The sequence below is a fragment of the Micropterus dolomieu genome, linkage group LG21, assembly GCF_021292245.1.
Source record: "Micropterus dolomieu isolate WLL.071019.BEF.003 ecotype Adirondacks linkage group LG21, ASM2129224v1, whole genome shotgun sequence".
Lineage (NCBI taxonomy): Eukaryota > Metazoa > Chordata > Actinopteri > Centrarchiformes > Centrarchidae > Micropterus > Micropterus dolomieu.
In genome coordinates, this window is record NC_060170.1 from 12785257 (window position 1) to 12807550 (window position 22294).

Below are 22294 nucleotides of genomic sequence, written 5' to 3' on the forward strand. Positions count from 1 at the left end.
AAAACCCATAAGACCTATTGTTATTTGTGTCCTATTTCACAAACCTTTCAGGAAATCCACAAAGTCTTCAGCTCCACAGGAACAGTCCCAGGGGTTCCCATCTAGTCTGATCCTGGTGGACCTGAGGGCCCTGAAGACCTGAGGTGAGACCCGGGTCATCCTGTTCTCAGACAAGTCCAACTCAGCCAAGATGGGCTGGGAGCTAAAACTATTTGGCTCAATTGTTCTGATCCTGTTATTATTCAGACTGAGCGTTGTTAAGCTAACGAGCCCGTTAAACGTGGACTCATTCAGGACTTCAATTTGGTTTTCTGTGAGGGTGAGCCCACGGAGGATATCAGGCCGACCAAACCACTTTGGCTTAATCTCTGTGAGTAAGTTCTGTTTTAAACTGAGATCTGTAAGGTTCTGGAAAGAACTGAACGCCCCTTCGGCGATCCCTGTGACACCAGCGCTCTCAAACCTGAGCCTGGTCACAGAAGTGAGGTTTTCACTGCGTAACACAGTGGAGTTTATCTCTCCAACGTCCTTTAGAATCATCACCAGAGATGAGTAACCAGGCCTGAAAGCTAAGAGCACAATATTATGATTACATTTAGGTGTTGTTGTGTATGGAGCTAGAAATTCTGCAAGGCCGCGAGGGGGGCGGCTGGCACAAGCAGTTTTAACAAAAAAATAACTGCATTCATTGTATGCTTTCTGACCAAGTGCTAAGGTTTTTTTGGTTTTGTTTTTGGTTGCAATGGGACATTCCAAGGATTGCTCTGATGTTTGCAGACCCCTTTTTTTTTCTCACACTCAGAAAAAAAAGCCTGCAGATGCCTATATTAAAGGAAAACTCAAAGACTCAGGTTTTGAAACTGTACATTATAAGGCAACGTTCAGACTGCAGATCCGATTTTTTTTTGTTTGACAGTTCACATTATAGTTTAAATGTGGCCCATATGAGTCTGAAAGTGACGCCGCATGCGCAGAAGAATAACACGAGGTCACGCGCAGCACGCTGTTGCAGGCTACAGACGTAAACAAGGAGCAACAGAGGTTAACTCCCGTTTTTCATTGTCCTCTCACGGGTCACATTTTTCCCGAATTATGACAAGTGTTCACAACTTTCTGTTCTTTTCTTTACGGTTTCTGGCGCTGGACAACGCATCTGCCCCACAACTCACTCCCTCCCTCTCTCCACTGTGTCCGCTCGGACAAGTAGCATGCACGTAACTCAGAAGAGAGCCCCAGTCCGGTGAATTTTAGGTATAAGAAAAGGAATTTGTGAGCAGATGATAGCGAGGTAGAGAAGGAAGAGAGCCACATGTTTGATAAAGGCTTTTGTGGAGCTTTTTCGTTCAGCGCGGCTCCGTCTGCAGCAAAATAGCTTCTCTAGAGTGACGTCAAAGTCTCATCAGTGTCCAGACTGAGGTCACATTTAAAAAGATCCGATCTGTATCGGATTTGGACCCCATATAGAAGTGGCCCAATTCTGAACTGGAAAAGATCAGATTCCATGTGACTTGGCCTGTTCACACTGTCATAAAAAGATCATATCTGAGAGAAATATGGGGGGGCGGATTTGGGTCACATTGGCCTGCAGTCTGAACGTAGCCTAAATTAAACTTATATTTTGTAGCAATTTAAGCTATTTCAAAGCGCTGCTTGTGCTGCCATCTAGTTGTGGTGTTGTGCAATGCAACATCAACAGACAACTTTTTCTGACCACATTCAAGAGGGCTGAATGTGATCAAAAATGCATAACATTCAATCCATGCAGGTCAACATGAAAGAGCTGTTCTGTCATAAAAGGTTTTGTGTTTCATCACCCTGACAAAGTTGTGTGACCGCACAGCACAGCTTTCATTTCTCATCAGTAAGGCCCGCAACCCCAACTGACACTGACTCTCATCCCCTCTTTACAGTACATACTGTAAATCAAGATGTAAGCTTTATTCTGATTTTGTATATTTTTAGCACATTGTGTATTACCATTTTCCTAAACATGTTTAATACCTTGCTAATTTAATATTTAATCAATTAATAAAGAAACATTTTGTCTGCCAATTTATGGAGAAACTCACTGAAACTAATGGGGAGGAAGTTTATCATGCAGCAGGACTGCCAACAAAACAAAGGACTTCATCAGGGGAAAAAGGTTTTAGACTGGCCAAGTCAGTCACCTGACCTTAACCCAATAGAGCATGCATTTCACCTCCTTAAGAGGAGACTGAAGGGAGAAACACCACGAAACAAACAAGAACTGAAAGAAGCTGCGGTAAAAGCCTGGAATAGCATCACAAATGAAGAATGCAACAGTTTGGTGATGTCGATGGGTCGCAGGCTTGAGGCAGTGATTGCAAGCAAGAGTTGTGCCACCAAATATTAAATGTTATTTACTTTAAGATTTTTTCCAATACTGTTGCTCACGTAAGAATGCTGTGGTCTAATAAAAAAGGGTGGTATGTCCTGAGTTTAACACATCTAGATGTGAATACCAGGAAATAAAAGCTGAAATTCTGAACTCTTGTCTCATTTTCATCTTTTGATCTTAAACCCAAATGTCTTCAGTGAACAACAAAAACAAAAGGATTTTGCCTTACCGTTCCAATACTTTTGGAGGGGACTGTATATTTATAAGTTTGCCTATGTAAATATTTTTTACAAATTGTGTTGATTCGCATCATACTGTATTTTAATTTTGCATTACGTAGTGTATTGCATTTCAACTTATGGTTTCATATATTCAGGACTCCCTTGTAAAAGAGAGTGTGTCTCAGCAGGACTTTCCTGACAAAATAAAGGTTACATAAAAAATTGGCAATAAAGCGGATTCTGATGGTAGAGTCAATTCTGGATAACATAAAAACATTTAAAATTAATTTGGGAGATTGAATTTACATTTTTATAAAGCTGTGGTAAGGAAGAAACTTATATCAAAAGATGGCACTTATTCAGAGACATCATTTTCTGACATTTCATTAAATGCTAATATATGTCTTCTTATAGTGAATGATTAAACATTTTCAGTCCTCACCTGATGGTATATTCAGGCAGAATAAAATCGTCCCCTCTCCGTAACAACAGTGGCTAAAACGCAAGTTCACCAGCAACAAAGCAATACCAGCAACAGCTGTGGAGATACAGGAGAATCAGATTAGCTTTGAATCCAAAATTTCATCATTCCCTACAAACTGCTTGAGCATGGAATAACTGCACTTACACTTCATGGTGACCAATCTGATTGACGCTGGATGCAGGTCTACAACTTGGGACTCAACCTGCAGTTTACCAAGTTCGAAGGTCTTGTGATCACCTGAACGAGCAGGTGTGAAAAAGAAACATGGTTGCCATAGCAGATCAGAGTTTGCCATGGTTATGAGTGCTGGCATTAAGGCATTCAAGCGCTGTTCCAGTTGGGTGGTAAAGTGTGAGGCAGTTAGCAACGGGGACGCCTGAAGATGTTTTGACTACTTAGATTAGAAACAGAGTGCGACATGTTGGATGACAAAATTTTGCTTTGGGAGATTCATACGACACCTGTGACATTAATTTTATAAGTAAAACAGTCCAGTGGCAAAATAATGCAGCTATGCAAGTGTGAAAATACCAAAATAAAGTACTTTTGTGACATTGGTGAGCTGTTGTGTAAGAATTAAAATCAGCGTGGTGTCTAAAACAAGCAAAGGAAAATAAACAGTGAGTCTCACAAATGGACAAATAAAAGCCATGAAAAAAAGAATAAAAATGAAAAATGTGATTTTTATTCACTTGAAAATTTTATTCCGCTTCAGTGCTTCCATTTCTAAAATAAATAGATGGCATGGGATCAAAGATAAAATCAACAAGAATGAAAAGTACACTAGTGTAACAAAAATTGTGACCAAATGTCAATACAATCTTTTAGTTAACATAAAAACACTCACTTACAATTAAAGATTTGCCACCTCCCCCCCCCAAACAAATCAAAATGCAGCAAATGAGAAATCAAGTATTTTGTCGTTTTTGGAGACAGCAGTAGTATCATGTCAGAGGAGGCCCATCATCTTTACATGTCAGTATTAAATCTTAGTGTTTAGTTTAGTGTACACAATTTTCTCGAACAACAGCAGTGTTACTAATTTGTTCTTAGTTGTTATGCCCTGTCAGAAAAAATAAACAAAATGGTAAAATTCCCCAACAAACAGAAAGTAAAGTGCTCGTGCAACACTTCTGGTTGTTCTCGAGGCCAACAAACGGTTTCTAAAAAAGCACTTTTGATGATTTTTGAAAACAGAGAGCAACAGAGAGAAGAGAGAGATGACGTGGCAGTGTTTGTCAACACCTTGGAGGAATGTTCTTTAATGTTGGTACATAACTGAACCACAGTCCCCCACCCACACACCCACACCCACACACACACACACACACACACACACACAGAAACCCCTTTGTGAATATATCAAATACTGTCATTCAAAACCGGTTACAGAGCAGCACGGAAACACTCTACACAACAAGAGTGTTCACGCCGCTCGTGGTTAAAGACGGGACAGGTCGAAAAAAAACACTCAGGGTGGGGAGGAGAGGGAGTAACATTGCATGAAAGAAGCCGTCGACAAGTGTCCATGAGTGCACCTTTATACAGGACAATTCAAGAGTGCCCAGTGGAGAGAGAAAACACAACTAAGCTCTAAACATCAGAGAATTCTTGTTATGATGAAAACACATAACATCAGCTCAAACTCTAAAACACATTGCTTTAGTAATTAAAAATAAATTTAAAAAAAAAAATCGCTAAAACAAAAAAAGCATCATTTCTGTACCAAAACCCATCATTCTTCTGACACCCTCAAGAAAGAGGATGTTTCGACAAATTAAAGTATTTAAAATGACAGTCAACTTTTTATTTATTTTTTGATATACACATATCCAGTGCTACACGATCAGCGTTTAAAAAGCGGTTGGATAAATAGACGATAGTACCACGATGCGTGAAAAGGCCAACGGATGTCTGAAGGAGACTTGAGGAGCTCCCCCGTGACAAAAAGAAGACAGTTCAGAGCAGCAGGTTTTTGGAGATCCCTTGTGAGGCAAACTCGGCAATGCCAACCTGATTCAACAGATTTGACAGTCCACGCAGGAAGAGATTGTTGGTTTTGTTGGGACAGCAGAGCAGTCCGACAGTCCCTAAAAGAGTTGTACAAAGGTCCCTTGCACCGGATTATCTGAAAAGAGCGACAGAAATTCCCTCAATGTCCTCTCCTTTAGTCCGAATTCATCCAAAGGAAAGGCATTTCTGGAGAGAAGGAAGGATTTTAGTGCTGCAGCTGAGCTCTCCACCATGACAGTGCTGAACAAATAAATACTTCATGTAAAAAATGGACATAAACCACATATGAGAGAGACAGAGAAACAAAATGCCACATGCTCGAGTCGTGGTTGTCATAGAAAAACGGAGCCGAACCAAATGAAACCTGAACAGATTGCACTGAGATCATAGGAAGAAGACACAAATTTAGCCGGCATTCATCTTTTTGTTGCAAGCACCAGTCCCTCAGACCACCTGTGACGTACACACACACACACACACACACACACACACACACCCCCCCCCCTTCCCTTGTTTCTGCCTTGGTCCACCTGCAGGTGACCACATATCGCTAAATGCAGCCTCTCCCGAGCAGGTTTCCACACGGAGCATGGCGGTGAGCTTGGCTGTGTCGATGCAGTCTATTCAGGAAACAAGCAAGATGGGGATAAGATGATTTGGATAAAAGAGGGTTTAAAATCCGGCCTGCTATTTCCCGCTTTTCTTTGGCACAGCACCTCTTTTGGCCTGCCACAGGTGGTTGTGGATAGTCAGGGCGTCCACACTGACTGACACAGTCTTGGCAGGGATGACGGTGAACTGCTTTCGGTCTGAGCTGTACTTGTACAGCTTGTCAATCATCTTCTTGCTGATGCTCTTGGGTCCTGTGCCCGTCAGCTTTTGTATCTCTTCGGTGTCGGGGAAGTACGAGTAGAGCGCCCGGAACTGGCAGCCCCCGTCACGAAACAAGATCATCAGATGGTTGGATTCACACTTGTCCAACTCCTAGTTGGGAAGGAGGTTAAAAAAAAAAGAGAAAACTTGTAATAATATGGCATTAATATAACCTAATATAACCCTTTTGGCCTGAAAGAGACTTTACATTTTTATATTGAATAGATAAAAAAGAAGAGTGAGTACCTGTTCTTGTGTTGTGAATTGTGTTTTTTGTCTAGTTTTCAATATAAGTCAATATTTGTTTGTGCGCTACAAATAGTATGTTACAGGTTTTGCTGTTCTGAAAGAAATAATTCTTCCACCTCTGTAAAAAAAATAAAAAAAAATAAAAATAAAACAAATAATATCGGACCAGAGAAAGGAATCTGCCATGTGGCCAAGATAGCGGTTTCCCAGAATTTCATGTTATAAGATTGTGAGACAGTCAGACCTACTGATCAGCTCAGTGTCTGAGTGTTGCTGCTTTTTAACTGAGGTGACGTGAAATGATACTAGCAGAAGCAAATTTCATAAAAATCCACAGACAGAATATCTCAGTCTGACAACAGTGACTTTACACAGACGTGTAAATCAAACTGCTCAGTAAATTGCATACAGCGGATATTAAAGAGGTGCATTTCTGGCAGAGAACCAACCTCTAGGATCTGGTTCTTCTGAGGCTCGTTGACTTTGCCAGCCAGGCAGCAGTGGGAGATTGCGTTGTGGATGATTGGCTTATTTGACTTGGCGCTTGGCTCCTTGAATAGTTTGGGACCTAAAAGGAGAAAAGCCAGTTAGACCACATAAGAATTATACAACCCATAACAAGAGAGAAAATGATCCGTCTGTCAGATGACTATAAATTAACTGCAGCTAACATATCTATGTCTTGCGGCAGTCACTTCGGCAGGTAAATACTATCCATGGCCATTTATTGTGTTTATTGTGTCATGCCGACAGCAGGCCTGACATATTTGTCTTTCTGTCACTGATCAGTGGATATCTGAAAAAAGATTGAACCTGTGCACTTACCGGTATATTCAGCCATAGAAGTGATAGAAGATGCTGTGGAGCCATTGTCCCAGTCTCTTTCTGCAGTTCGACTGGTGTTACGACTGCCTGGAAAAGACTCCACAGAGTCACAGCTGAAAGACATAATAAAAGGAGATACATGTTGAACAAAAAGGATTGCTATAAATACCGCAAATCTTAAACAAACAATACACATAATATTCTTAAGCATAGGCTCATAAGTAAAAAAGAAAAATAACACTTGAGAGCAACTTACCGCTGGGAGCCAGCCCCTCCAGAGTTGACGCTGTCGGCCTCATTAGTCGCAGCAGAGGCCAGGGACAGACTGGAGCCTGACTGGGCATTGCTCAGGTTGTCAGCTATGTGAAACAGGGAGGACCATTATTTTTAAGACTTTATTCACAGGTCGTGAAGATCAAAACTTCAATTTTAGATGCCTATAAAACACAGTAATATAATAGAATGTATTGCATGTCAGATTCACCATAGTTTGGTAAATAATGCAACTTAAAAGTTATGGAAAGCTTAAATGTTAATTATTTTAATAATCTAAAATGATGACAGCAATAATGAAGAACAGGTACATTGTTCAGTTGAGATGGCGTGTCATTTGAATGAATCCTGAGCCTGAAAGAAAGTTACACTTAAATATATGACATATCCTTCGTGAAATAGTCTTCTTTCTCCACAAGTTAGTTTTATTTCATATAATTCTCAATTTTCTTGTATGAATCCTTCTGATGTTATTGGTCACCCACCTTCACTATAAAACACTGTGGGGAAACCCCCGACTAACATCCACAACAACCTTCAGTAAAACTCAAATGTTCATCCTCCGTTAATAATCAGTTTGAGTGACAAAGACATTGGTGTCAGCAATGAATCCCAGTCATTATTAGTATTAAGTAGTACACATAGTATTAATAACTGTAGGACATGTAATTATTGCACTAAAATAGAAAACAACTGGCAGTCAGGCAATGTGCCCCACAGCTCAGTTGGGAAAAAACAAGTGAAGCGCACCAGCCTGAGACATAACAAATGTCAAACTAATGATGTAACAATCTTACGTGTGGAAGAGCCCTTGGAGAAATTATCACTGGAGGATTCCTCTCTGAAGACAGTCTTGGGTCTATGTTTCTGTTTCGGTTTGGGGGTTTTGGGCTTGACTAGGCCTTGCTCCTCTAACATCTCCTGCTGCTTCCTGCGCAGATATTCCTGCTTTATCAGCTCCCGCCGTGTTTTCTCCTCCTCTTTACGCAAGCGGTCCTCCTCAGCCTTCCGCCTAAAACAAACCAAACACCTGAAATTTTATCATTTTGAAGAATAACATCTGAATCTGATGCTAATGTTGGTCAAATAAGATACCTGGCTTCGTCTCGTTTGAGCTCAGATTCTGCCTCTAGTTGTTGTTTACGGAGTCGAGCCTCCTCAGCTTTCTTCTGCTGCTTCAGCAAGAACGCTGCTCTCTTCTTAGCAAGCTCGTCCTCTGCCTTCTGCTCATCCTAGATCATGGGGAAAAAAAGAATAATGGAACATCATTTGTACAATAAAGTATGTAATCAATCTTTAATATAGTGCCGAAATAAATAGGTCGATCATCACAAAACAATGAGTGACAAGTTTTCAAAAGGCTTCAATAATTTTTATTTTTGCCCGAAAGACAAAAATGTCCTTTTTATTACATAGGCCCAGGTGAATTGAAATGGGAAGTGCCACTATCTCAGATCTTCATGTACTAAATTATTACCTAGATTAATCAAACAAAATCATCATGTTAAACATGCCTCAATATCGAAAAAATAATTATTAGAGCCCCCCCTGCTAACTAGCATATCATCAGGTAATTATTAGACAATGGACCACTGCAATTTATAAAAACCTAAAATCAATATATCCAAAAGGCATTACCTTGAAGAAGAAGCCCATGACTGACTTCTGCTCCCCATCATCTCCTTCTGTCGTTCTGTCCACAGCAGTATCCTCTTCCTCAGGAGCTTTCAGCACTGACAGATCAACCTCAATTAGATGGGTTTTGTTGCGCTGCATCTCCTCTGATGGGATATTTTCTTTCCCTGAACCGTCTGAAGAATTAAGCTCAGACTCTCTCATGGTGCTGGACAGGCACTCGTCAAAGGACACTTCTGGGGCACCCAGTGCCGTCAGGTCCACTCTAGTCGGCAGACGCATGTTTGCCTCGTCGTGAAGGCGGAAGTTGGCGCTCCGAATGTGGCCAGAGCCCGGCCTGTCGATTGTCTCTCCTGCTGTGGGGTTTTTGGGGCTGTCGGGGAAGTCGGCCCTGGGGGACCTGCCCCCAGCGAACTGCCTTGGGTGTGACAATGTCTCTGACCCACTCTGGGTGGGGGTGATGGTCCTTGATGCCTGCCGGCTCTGTTCCTTGGCTATCTTTAGCTCTGATGGTTTTGACTTGGAGCCCCGACCGGAGCTCAGCTTGGGGGGTTTCCTGGTGGGGGCAGTGCTAGTGCCGGAGTGGTGCTCCACAAAGTGGAAACTTGCCCCCGACTTAGAGTCACCGTTTTTGTCGCTGGTGAGAGGAGGAGGTGTAGCACTAGAGGGGGACTGTACATTCTGTTTCATCAACATCTCCTGCTGCAGTGACAGCTGCATCATCTGTTGCTGGATGCTGCCGATGGCGTCGTTCAACAGCTCGATGGAGCGGCTGCACTCATTCAGGTCCAACTCTTCTTCTAGATAGAAGCTTCCACTGGTCCCTTTCTTCTCTGCTTCTAAGGCACCTGGTGGGGCGGTTCCCTGCCCATCTTTGCCCCCCCTCAAGGCTTCAACACACATATCATCTTTACTTGATGGTTCTTTCTCCCCACTGAGCTCATCTTTACAGATGTCAGCTTTAAGTGGGTTTGGTAATGTGTCACTCTTGCCTCCACCTTTCTTTACGATGTGGAGAAAGGCTGCCTTTCCCAGCTTCTGCCTCTGCCTCGCAGACAGCACTTCCATCTTCTTCTTCTGGTGCTCAATGGCACGTCGCTTCTCCTCCAACTGCATACGGAGCTGGACAAGTTCAGAAGCCAGTACATTAGCACCACCACCACTACCATCCCCTGTACGAGAGCATCCTCCCAATGGTGAAGAGGGGCTCTGGTCTCTTTTAAGCCTCCAGGAGGAAGGCAGGGGCCCACTGCTCTCCGATCCATCTGGAGTGGTCCTTTGGGAGCTGGAGGCACTGGAGCGTAGGTCGTGGTTGCTGCCAAAGCGCTGTTGCTGGGCTTTGCGCTCAGCAAAGGAGGTCATGCGCACACTGCCACTGGCCATGCTGCTGGCCTGGGAGTGAGCGCTGAGACAGGGGCTGGAGTGGCCACTGCCACCGTTTATGTCTTTGTCCTCGTGCTCTTTCACATTCATGTCCTCTTGGAGTTTGGCTGATTCTTCTTCTTCATCGTTAAAGGTGTTCCTGGGCCAGCTGGGGTTTTTAATGGTAACAGCTTCATCCAGATCCTCTATCTCTTCCTCATCCATGTCTTCCAGCTCAGTGTCCAGGGCCTGGCCAGACTTTGGTTCCTCAGAATCTGTATGCAGGTAGAAACCCCCAGCAGGCTCTCTGGATGAGGGGTCCACACTGCTGGTAACAATGGGCCTGAAACCTGCCTGACCTTCTGAAGGCTCCTCGGACAAGTGTGCCTCCTCACACGGTGAAGAAAATGTTTGGTTCAGGCTGCAGGGAGCTTTTCTACGAACGGCCGATGTAGATCCATCTCCTTGGCGTAGAGAGCCCCTTCCCAAAGAGTGCGGCCCCTCACCGCTCTCCTCCTCCTTGTTTAGGCATACAGACTTCTCTTTAGCCGTTTTGAGCACGGCAGGCATCAGTGGTTCTAGGTAAAAGCTATCTGGTGCAGGTTTGGACTCAGTGGAAGGTTTGGGTCCCACCGTGGCAGCTGCTTGCGTCCCGTCAACCCGTTTGGGGATGACGGGACCATCAGTCCTGGCAACTGCCACCATAGTTTCTTCCTCATCCTTAATGTTGACATTGCCCAGGAGACCATGGCCGTTGACTCTGCGCATCGCAGCCTGTGAAGGCTGGAGGACAGAAGTCTGGTGTTTGGGTGTCACGTTGACAACGTTTGACGCCAGGCTGTCCTTGCTTATGGAACGAGCCAGACTCACACTGTCGCCAGAAGCAACATCTGCATCACTGTCTGTGGCTGAATGAAACATGTAGGGACCCAGTGTGGACAGTGGTCTGCAGAAGTAGAGCATGGGAAAATACAGTCAGTATGATACACAGCTTAGAATATATGGAATTTGTATACTTCCACCAACATACTTTTCATTCGACTTCTAATTGTATTATTAAGCCAAATTACCACTCTGACAGGGTTACTAGCTCATGGCAGAAGTAAAACACATTTCCTGCATATGCTATCTGGTCAGAATATGCATCATAAAAACAAAGCATCAAGGTGGATAGTGTGCACATCCAGACCCAGTTGGACACAGGTGCAGGACAAAACCAGCATACGAAAGAAAAAGAAGGTTGAACAGGAAGTATTAACAAGCAACATATACAAACTAAAAATAGCTCCACTTACATTGTAATTACAACATTGTTTTGTATGTATAGCCTGTTCTGTGAAACTTTTGAAAGCTTGCAAAATTCACTGTGCAGACGACTTCTCATAAAAGTAAATGTATTATTAGTATTTTACGTATTTTAGGGCTGAAATAACAATTGTCATTATTGATTAATCTGCTTAATCTGCAAAGACATCAGAAAACAGTAAAACTTTGTGACAGGCATTTCAGAGGTCATAATGGTGACATTAAATTTCTTGTTTTGTTGGACCAAATTATTTAATTTTCTATAATGTAAGATCAAGAAAAGCAGCAAATTCCCACATTTGAACATATCGTATATATTGATTGAATATCAAATGTTGAGCATTTTCGCTGGAAATGTTTAACGATTAATCAATTGTCAAAATAGTTACCAATCAATTTGCTTTTGATCTACACATAATTTAATTGTTCCAGCTCTACAAACATTTATGCATAGCCAGAATCTTTCCCCATATAACAGGGTATATACACAGGAATCCTGAAGTAAAATTCAATACCTTTTTAGACCTTTTCAAGACTGCTGCACCACTTTAAGCTGTAAACAGTAAAGTCAGCCACAAACCTTTAAAAGTTGCATTGTACATACATCGTACATTTATTCATTTAGACACTTTTATCCAAAGCAACTCACAATTGCTATACATGTGAGAGGTCACACACCTATGGAGCAACAATGGGTTAAGTGTCTTGCTCAGGGACACATTGTTGGATGGGTCACAGAGAAAATTGAACCCGGGTCTCCCACACCAAAGGCGTGTGTCTTATCCATTGCACCATCACCACCCCAAAGAGTTTTTAAAAAGATTGTACTGTCACCTAAACACTGAGGAATTCACCAACTTCTTCAGTTGCCTTTAACAGCCTATATAAGCCTACTGTAAAGATGTTCTATGTGAACATCTGGTCGGCTTTCCCGCGTGTATCCATTGGCTTATGAAGGCTATGACCTTTGTGTGCGCAACATTAATATCAATCATGTGAAACACGGTGTGATTTTGTGTTATAGTTTGTTCAAATCAGATAATGTTAGTGTGCCTGCTAACGGCTACCAGTTGCTAGCTAGCGGACATAACTGTAATTCATTTTCAGGCATAAACATCAAGGTTATTCTGTTAGTTGCAATCTGAAACCTTACAGCTAGATGCCACTACAAACTACACGCACCTTTAACTCACATTTGCTATACGTTAATTTTGAGACAGCACCACTAAACAGTCTTAGTTTGTGTTAACTTTTATGGACCACTGTGTCAATACAACAGAATTCAAATAGGCCAGAAGGGAAAAAAGCTCAAGAGAATAAATTGAGTGATGGATAAAGTTGGTTATGTAGGCAACAAAGACAGAAAATTCAGTTAAGTCAATAAAAATAAGGCCTTTTGAGAGAAGACGCTCAGAGTCACAGAGCTGGGCCCTGATCAGCTTTTCACAGTGCTATCCAAACCCAAAGGCTGCTTATCATAATGTTTTCTATCTTCAGCTGCCGACAACACATCTTTATTGTTTTTGTATAACGGGCTGCTCAAGCAGCCACAGCGCTACCAGCCTAATGGGAGAAATCCAGATCGCCAGTCCGACTATGTTTTGAACAATTAGCAGTTGGGGTTGTGGGGTGGTGGAAGACTATGGTAGCATGTAGTCTTTACTCGAAGTCTGTGCTTGTAAATAATTGTTTCGGTTCGCACGTACCAATTTTTAGGGGCGTATACGAGTCAAATACTCGCATGGTAGAGCCATGAGCCTACACAGCAGAATCCCACAATCGCTACGCCCCACCTATCTGGTACCTTTGGCTATGAAATATAATAAATAGCCTACATTCACCTGCACTTTTAGCATACAAACTCTGTGGACAAACAGGATTTTCACATTGAAAAAAAAAAAAAAAAAAAATCTACAAAATTTAATTTACGGCTTTTTAATTACCTTAATTTTTGGCAAAATGGATTTATTACCTTTTAATACTTTAAGACCCCTCAGACACTCGGATATAAAAATTTTGACGTGACCCCACATCCATTGTCCAATATGTAATTATCAGCTTTATCAGCAGATTTAAAAAGTCCTCTGATCCTTCACAGCAGTATAGCATTTGTTTTAGATTAGAGCTAATTTGCAAAGTGTATTTTTACGGTCTTTAGGTACCTCTGCCTCTTGTCGGGCCATGCAACAACAGAGCCTCGGGGTTGTCCATCCATCTGAGTCAGGGAGTTGGAGCGGTTTCTGAGACCTAACCAGACACACACAAGCAATGAATGGGTATATAAAAACAGCTGCTGAACACAACCTTGTATCTTTTGTTGGGATTCTAGGTTATAAAGACTGTTTTTCTTACTTGCACCATCTTCTCCTTGCTGCTTTTGTTGCCTCTGTCGGAGGGGCAGGAGTGGGTGCGAAGGACTGAAGGTTGGACCCCCTTTACTAAAGGACAAAAACATTTTTTATTTTTTGCAAATATGTAAAATCATAACTGTCATTCAAAAACTATTAGTAGAGCAGTTTGGAGAACAAGATTTCACTGGATTACCCAAGTACACACATTAGGCCAAACACAACACAAACCATTTTCTTCCCAACCAAATGCATTTAGTTATCGTTCAACAGAGAAAAAGCAAATATTTTACCAGACAATAGACAAGCAAGTAGCATGAAAAAAAACAAGTGACAGTTTAAGATGGCTAATCTAAAATTCACGCCAACAGTGCACACACAGAAAAAGACAATCCAACAATCAGCTTAATTTTGTGCAAATCATTATTACATTTAGTAAGGGAGGAGACAGAGGATTAGGAGGTGGAGGGAAAAGGAGAATAAGCTCATACACCACTGCATATCTACCCATCCTTGTAGGGCTACTGTAACTGGTTAGGGGACAGGATCATGATGAGGTGGAATGAGAAGGAAAGTGAGAGAAGACTTACAGGGGATCTGTGTCTTCAGGGTGCAGGAAGTACCTGTTACAGACTTCTGGGCTGCTCTGGTTATCGGCCACACCAGGGCTGGCCAGGAAGCTGCGCTTGGTGGCGTTAGAGATAGGCACTGACGGGCGGGCACTCTTGGGCTGAGCTATGGCTCGAGCTGAGGAGAGGAGGAAGAAAGAGGTGATGTTAACAGGCTACACGGAGTGACTGATTGCTGGCTGTCATTAGAAAAGCTCAACCATAACAAAACATAATGCATAGAAAACATTTTAAATGCAACTTTCATTGATGTAAACACGACATTTTGACCAAAAATCTTGTTTATGAATAAATTAAAAAAGACAAAAATATGGAAATATATAATATATGTTTCTCAAAAGGCAGAATGAGTAACATTTGTCAGTTGCTTTTTATAAACACACACAATTAAAAGTTGGCCCCAGCTCAATAAATGACTGCCACACACTTCTAGTGGGTCACAAGTGATGAATGAGATTTTTGTACAAGTCTATCAATAGTTTTGTTTTGTTTTTTAGGAAAATCCTACTCATTCTACTTTTAATGCATACTTAATTAGAAGACATAAGTACAGTAAGGTGCAACTTCAACACAAACAAAAGCAGTTATACTTGTCATCTGTTGCACTGCTTATGTGAAAAGTGTTCAATCTAAACATAAACTCAGACTATCATAGCTGCAAACCAAAGTGGGTAGAAAAAGACAACAGGACACTCTGGTCCTTAATCAAGTGCAGGTGTGTCTGCAATCACATGTAGTAATCAATGCTTACCGTCTTTGAACTCCTGGAGATCTCTAGGCTGGACAAACTCTGGCTTGACGGTCTCGAACCACCAGAAGAGTTCAGCAATAAACACCATCACATTGTGCTACATAGAGAACACAAGAAAAATGTTAAAAAGACTTGAATAGAGACTCTTGATCATCATAAAGCCTATAAAATTGCCAAGAATCGCTACCCTAACCTAGTACAAGTGGGATTTTTAAATCTGTAGGGTGTGCAGATAAAATAGTGAGAGCAGCAGTGTATGTTGCTGCCTAATAGCATGGCAGGCTTCTTGGACTACAAAGTTGAGTGTAAACTTTATTGCAAATGTCAGTTTTGGTACCTTGAGCACGAGAGGCGAGTAGAGCATGTCCTCCGTCGTCAGATAGAAACTTTTATTCAGATACTCGTTGGCAAACTCTCTGAGTAGCTGAATGTTGTACAGGCTATCAGCAATGGATGGTACTTCCTTCAGGCAAATATCTGATCAGATAGACAGAGCAGGTCAGTTCAGGATACGACTCAAAGACCTAATGGCTATAAATGTCACGCTGACTGGACTGGGACAGTAAGTCATGTGCAAGTGCCAAAAATAGTATCACACATGGATATTAAATTCAATGTGTTAGCAAAGAAAGCTTGATGCTCTTTACAAAAAATTCTTTGAGGGAAACTGATAATTAGTGAGATGCAGCTATAAAACGTGGACATGTGAGTGTGTGAAAGTGTGAAAGTGCATGTGTGCAAGCACAGCATACCTTCCAGCTTCATGAGGTCTGGGCAGTAGCAGTGGACCACGGTGAGCAGTGCAGCTCCGTCACAAACATCCCTCATCAGGTCTTCCAGCAGTGGGAAGAAGGGCAGCTGTCGGCCTGAAGAGTGCTCCCGACGATACCGTACCTACCAACGAACCACCAAGGGGAGAAGATGAGGGTTTTATCAGAAGAAAAGCCACAGCAACAACACACATCACCATGGTACTACAAACAACTGAAACAAAACCCTACACATCCTAAAATGCACTGACTAGTGTCACAACAAGAAATCTTGTTTGTTGTGAGATTCACATCTGAACTAGTCAAGGCATATTGCTCACGGATGTTTCGGCCCCAGTTAATGCTCTTGTCTAGGCTATCAATTTAAGCATCAGATCAAAGTTCTCCCCAGAAGTTTCAAAACAAAAGGTACTTGTTTTTTTTCCCCAAATAAGCCAATTCTCCTCTTCAACTGGTCATCAGCAGGTTTAGTGTAGAGAGAATTACGCTAACCGACAAAACCGTGTGGCGTCGTGATCATGCAGTTTAGGGAGAACTCTGAAGACCTGGTTAAGGGAGATGGAGGTGGAGGTGTTACAGCAGTGATATGAACAACACAGAGTGGATGGTCAGCCTTCCTCAGGCCTTAATGGGAAGGCAGCTATCAGTGGAGCCCAAGTAAACCAGGAAACGAGAGCCAGCTGACTAGGACGGAAACTAAGGTAACCACTGGCCCACTTCTGGGAAATGAGTTTGTGGTCAATACAGAAACTCACTCACCCCTCAGGTGCATTAATTTTGCATATATACTCTATATACCTGTAAGGATGAGCTTTTTCTATATTTAATTCAGGTTCCACAGTTAGTTGATCAAATTGAACAAGCACAAATTAACTTTTATTAAAGGCAACAGACTCTGCTAAACATACATAGGCATTTACACCCATTACAGAAACTAAAAATGGACATCAATTACAGACCTACATACAATTTGGAGCAACATAAATATAGACCACAGAGGATGCCAAAGCAAATTGTACTGACTGGTATTGCTGCTCCTAACTCCAAATGCTTCTGCATGACTTACAGATATTGATAGATGTAATGACCATCTGACATTCTCTCTGGTACCAGTAACAGAAAAATAATTTTAGTTATTTAGAAATGAAGAACGAGTTAATAAGTAACAAAAAAAACAGATTCAGAAACATCAAACCAGGTTTGAGGTCATTTAGAAAAAACAGAGAGAGGGAGGACTGACAAGTTGATTTTTCAACCGTAAAATGTCACGGTCACTATGTATCTGTCTGTCTAAAAAAGATAAATCTAAGGAATCCTTACCTAGATTGTCTGTTTGTTATATTTCTATTTCTACTATATTTAACTCATAACTATCGTGATTTTTTTCAAATATTAATATACGCCCAAAAATGCAGTATTGGTCGGGCTAAAGAGTCCAAACACAAATCAACAACAATATATTTGTCGGTAATAATTAAACCCTTTAATTAACTAACTTAACTATTTTAAACACAAACTGATCAAACATGCGAAACCCTAACACAGGTCTGGTGAGACGGATTTCAAAAAAGATCACACACAGCACAAAACAGCTAAGCAGCTAAAAAGACATTTATCTAAACAACTTACAACTGCATCTACAGTGTCGGAAGGCTATTTCAAATAATACTTTACAACTGTACTGAGGTAGCTTTTGTCACCAGTCACAGGTGGATCTACTAACCAAACAGAAGAATCTCCACTACAAAATGAATTCTACATAAGGGAGTCTTCTCCTAACTAAGAGGGAACACTGTACCACATCGGAGAGGTCCTCTGGCTCATGCATGCAGTGGGCCAGCTCGTGCATGACATCAGGCTGACGTAACACAGAGACCAGAGATACTGTCAGAGGAGACCGTGGGCACAGAGAAAACAGTGTGCGAGAGCAGAAGAGAGAGACCGGAGGGGGAATGACAAAGCAGATCAGTGAGAGGAGGTGGCCAAGGATGGAACTGCAAAGCAAAGGAGAGGTGCTGGCATGGATTTGCTTTTATTGTTGTTACACACACGCACAGCAAATCCACATGGCCTATGTGAGCTTGAAATGAGATAGCACACATTGCATAGCTAAAAGAATAGCTTTAACACTTCAAAAAGGTCAGAAAAACTTTACACCTGTGTGGCACATTTGGCACAAGAGAAAAGAGACACAAAAAAATGTCAAGCTTTCTCCCCCTTGCTGACACACCGGCTACAAGCAGCAGAGAATGAGCCTGAATGAGCCATGGTGAAGTGTGCGCGCACATCAACACAGAACTATGCGTGCAAGGGGGGAGAGGAGGAAGAAAATGGGGTTATGGGGAGGGGGGGCTGGCATCCAACTTACAGGGACTAGCTTCCAATACCATTTGGAGGGAGACTATCCAGTTTGCAGGGATAAGAGAGGGGGAGGGAGGGGCAGATGAGGAACAGGAGCAGAAAGATTAACAGGTCAGAGGTCACAGACAAAGGATTGGATCTGCTTCCGGTTTAAACAGAGAAAAAGAGAGCAGGGTCAGACAAACTCCAATATGTAATTAGGGAGGAACACTACAGAAATATCGAGCTATCGGAAGAAACTAGTTGGCCATTCTGGCATTTTAGGTGGTTGGATCTTGTTCTCTTCTGTAAAAGAAGCAAATGGAAGACACTGTGAATGGTTTTACCTTTTGGTGGCTCGGGGACTCCAGGGGGTGGTGCTTGACTTTGTGCTCCCTCTCTGTAATCTCCCTCATCTTCATGTTCACCTGCAGGAGGAATAACGACATATTCAGTATATTTACATGTACTGAAGAAACCAGATTATGCAGATAATTCAAAAAGCGTTTACACGATCTGTAGTAACCTTGTAACTGTAAATACGCATATGCAACAGGTCAGTAATCAGACTTCTCCGCTACCTTAAATTTGGAATATTGGCTTACTTGTTTCAACATTTTTTTTTTTTCCCCTCTTCTTCTTTGGTGTGTGTATCTGTCCCGGAGGATACAGAGATTAACCAGGAAACATTTCCAAATTTGGGAATAAATACAATCCATCACAAACTGACACTTTCCTTTTCCTTTCTGACAGTGATGCTGTGGGACATTATGATGATTAATGGATACACTGAGTCATGGCTTTCGCAGCCTCAGGCCTTCAATCCATTGTAAAATGAGTGCAACACATGAGCCTGAGCCTCTTGTGTGTACACCAGATCCACACTCCTTATCTGTTGGACCATCTCCGAGTACCAGAGACATATAGGCCTCAAGAAAACAAGTCACCTATGCTATCAATGTGAAACAGATTAGTCCTCCCACATGGTGCTGAGTGGCAGTCTTGGATCATAATCCAAAAGACATTTAGGGGATAAAATGTTTGGACCGGATATGGAACACTGTTCAAACAACAAAGTTGTGCTACTTAGGGCTGGGTGATATGGCCAAAAAGTCATATCCCGGTACTGTTAGGCAGAATTCCGGTATAAAATATATATCTGTATTTTCTACTAAACGGGCTGGGGGGGGGCGGTTTTAGCGGGCATGTTTTTACTATTTTTAGTGAATTAGCTTGTTTCTTATTTCACCATTTTAATTATACTTCATTCTCCATCTTAAGTATCACTCACTTATTGAATTCGCCTCCTTCAGTTCTCTTCACACTCACAGCTGCATGTTGAGGAGGCGTGTTGACGACGTAGCTGATAAATGCTACAATGTGTCGCCTAACCTGGGTGGACCGCAAAAGTAAAGCGTATGTGTGGGAAACACTGACTGAACCGTTTGCTTTTCTTTTTACAAGCCAGGTCTCAGTGTCGACCAGCACTGCGTCTCCCTCCGTCTTGTTACAGACTTTGAGAGTAGACGGCTGCGTGCAGACGCAGAGGGAGGGGAGGGGCTGCGCAGTAAGGGAGAGAGAGGAGCAAAGGCTGGCAGGACTTTACAGAAACATTAATAAACTCAAAATTTCAACTATATCGGTATAAACAGTATTGTCTAATTTCATATCTCTTTTGAAATTATATCGGTATACCTCTTTTACCGATATACCGCCCAGCCCAAGTGCTACCATGTGTGTGTTTGTGTCTGTGAGTTCTAACCTTGTTGATCCAGAAGACCATAGCGTCCTCCAAGTCAAAGGGAAGCTCCTTGGAGGCACTGAAGGTAGAGAAGCGCTTGACAGAGGCCACCACTTTCTCGATGCTGATCATCTCCACTGTGTAAGCCATCATCAGGGCATCGATCATGGGTATGTGAGCACTCTGGGTGAGAGAGAAAGAGTAACAGAGGACAATTCAATTTCATTGGATTTTTTCCAAGTTTCCAAAGCAATTAAGATCAAAGCTGGGGGCAAATGAGCTGAGACTGCAATCTAATGCACATTCATCCAAACAACATCAAATGCTATGGAGCTTATTAATGTAGAAAATGATCTAATGTACGTGCTTACTTTATGACAAGTAATGAGGACTATACTAAAATAGTTAACGTGAAATTGGTGTGTTTTAAATTTACAATTCCTGATGAATCTACCCTGTGAAAAGTGAGAAATTACCACCAACTAGAGACATCACTTGAGGCAATTTATCAGATTTTGCACAGCTCACTCTGGAGCCACAAAAGGCTTCATACAACAGTTATTCACATGTGTAGCAGTACTCCCCAAGACCTGTAAACAGAATTTTATGTGTTAAATTGGTAGGCTGGGTTCCCCTTTGTGTGTTTGTTGAACATCCTTCAGACCTGTTAGGACAGCACGTCCTAAGAACTAGTCTGTTTCGAGCATATCCCAGTCATTACTTTTGCAGGTAGTGGGCCATCATTTGAAGGTCATGGTTAGTGACCAGTGGATTCTGGGACGTAACAGCCACTCTCGGGTGTGGCTAAATGGATGAGATTAACGGGTAAGGGTACCGTCTAATTCAGAGCAGATCAAGTGGGACAATCCTGCGGTTCCTAAACAAACGAGTAGCTTTAAATAACCTGCCATGGTTTAAACAAAGGTAAAACCTCTCATTCAGCACGATGGGTGTCCACCCTTAAACCCACTCTCTATATCCTAATAAAAACAAGAGGCCCAGCAGGGGTATCCCTGCTCCAAGTGGCCCAACACCTGGTGCCTACCAGTAAAAATATTGCTTCTTGGTAGCCAGGGAGGGAATTACCAACAGCAAAAAACTAATTCATTTTCTGGCAAAACCCAATTTTGGTAGTCAACCCATTTTTCTAAATCTCATTCAATGTAAAAGTCTGTTACTAGGGTTTATTCCTTGTCCATAACACCACAGCCAACAATGCAGAACACACACAACAAATAAATACATGCCATTGTTTCAGTCAGTGCTTTGTGTAACATGCTGCTAGGCTAATCCAATTGGTGATGGAAGTGCACAGAGATTAGGCTCGTTAACATAATGGATGACAGATATTCTGAACTTTCACCACAGCACGACATGGACAATAACAATGAAAATCTACTCCCAGACAAACCTAGACTGTAAAAAAAATTAGATCAAGAAAGTAGGTAAGACTGTTGAGACAAGTTTTAGATAAATGCATGTTCCTTTTAAACATTTACAGAATAATTTAGGTTTATTAAAACTCTGACTCTGAGCCGGGGATTGAATCACCGATCTTCCGATTAGTGTGCTCTCGAGCCACAGCTGCCCCTCTCATGATACACTGTACTGATCTGGAAACATGGTGGCATTGCTTGACAAAAGCGCAACAAACACGATCATTCAGATGATCAAAAGGGTCGGAACAAGCCCAAAGTTTTGTCAAACACTCATTACATAATACTTCATTGGACAGGAAAACTATGTGTGTGTATCCAATACAGCAACTTATATGGTGGGTCAAAGATGAACCACGAGGTATGTCTGTAGTCTGACGTTTACAACGTATAGTTTAAGTAACAACTGCAAAGTTAACCTTTGCTTTCTTCACAATGAGTTTATATAACCTAGGAGGTTCTTTATCACCTATATGATCGTCTGACTGCTTGTTTCATTTTGTGCTTCTTTGCAATGTCAGCAAGTTCCCAGATCTCAGCAATTTGGTGGTGAGTACAAAACTAAAAGAAGAGATGAAGATCCAAGTTTTATACTACTTAAATGGTCTTTCACTGCTCTCACTACATATATATATATATATATATATATATATACATACATATATATACATACATACATA

General features: G+C 41.8%; 2 protein-coding genes across 3 annotated transcripts in view; both read right to left on the bottom strand.

The window, feature by feature from the left end:
- The window catches only part of LOC123960078, an 8352-nt gene extending 4759 nt beyond the window's left edge, over window positions 1-3593 (bottom strand). The window contains exons 1-2 of the mRNA XM_046034589.1: window positions 3209-3593; window positions 3023-3118 (exon numbers count right to left, since the gene is read on the bottom strand). Of these exons, the coding sequence (XP_045890545.1) occupies window positions 3023-3118; window positions 3209-3377 (265 nt within the window). The 5' untranslated portion in view covers window positions 3378-3593. The remainder of the gene's footprint in view (window positions 1-3022; window positions 3119-3208) is intronic.
- Window positions 3594-3727: 134 nt separating this feature from the next.
- The window catches only part of camsap1b (calmodulin regulated spectrin-associated protein 1b), a 29671-nt gene continuing 11104 nt past the window's right edge, over window positions 3728-22294 (bottom strand). The window contains exons 4-18 of one of the 2 annotated variants that reach the window (XM_046034586.1): window positions 20200-20361; window positions 18785-18865; window positions 16080-16221; window positions 15665-15804; window positions 15328-15424; window positions 14571-14694; window positions 13952-14037; window positions 13762-13846; window positions 8936-11240; window positions 8393-8529; window positions 8095-8309; window positions 7281-7383; window positions 7025-7137; window positions 6649-6767; window positions 3728-6061 (exon numbers count right to left, since the gene is read on the bottom strand). In XM_046034586.1, the coding sequence (XP_045890542.1) occupies window positions 5765-6061; window positions 6649-6767; window positions 7025-7137; window positions 7281-7383; window positions 8095-8309; window positions 8393-8529; window positions 8936-11240; window positions 13762-13846; window positions 13952-14037; window positions 14571-14694; window positions 15328-15424; window positions 15665-15804; window positions 16080-16221; window positions 18785-18865; window positions 20200-20361 (4206 nt within the window). In that variant the 3' untranslated portion in view covers window positions 3728-5764. Of the gene's footprint in view, window positions 6062-6648; window positions 6768-7024; window positions 7138-7280; window positions 7384-8094; window positions 8310-8392; window positions 8530-8935; window positions 11241-13761; window positions 13847-13951; window positions 14038-14537; window positions 14695-15327; window positions 15425-15664; window positions 15805-16079; window positions 16222-18784; window positions 18866-20199; window positions 20362-22294 lie in introns of both variants that reach the window. The other variant, XM_046034585.1, reaches the window with a different exon arrangement.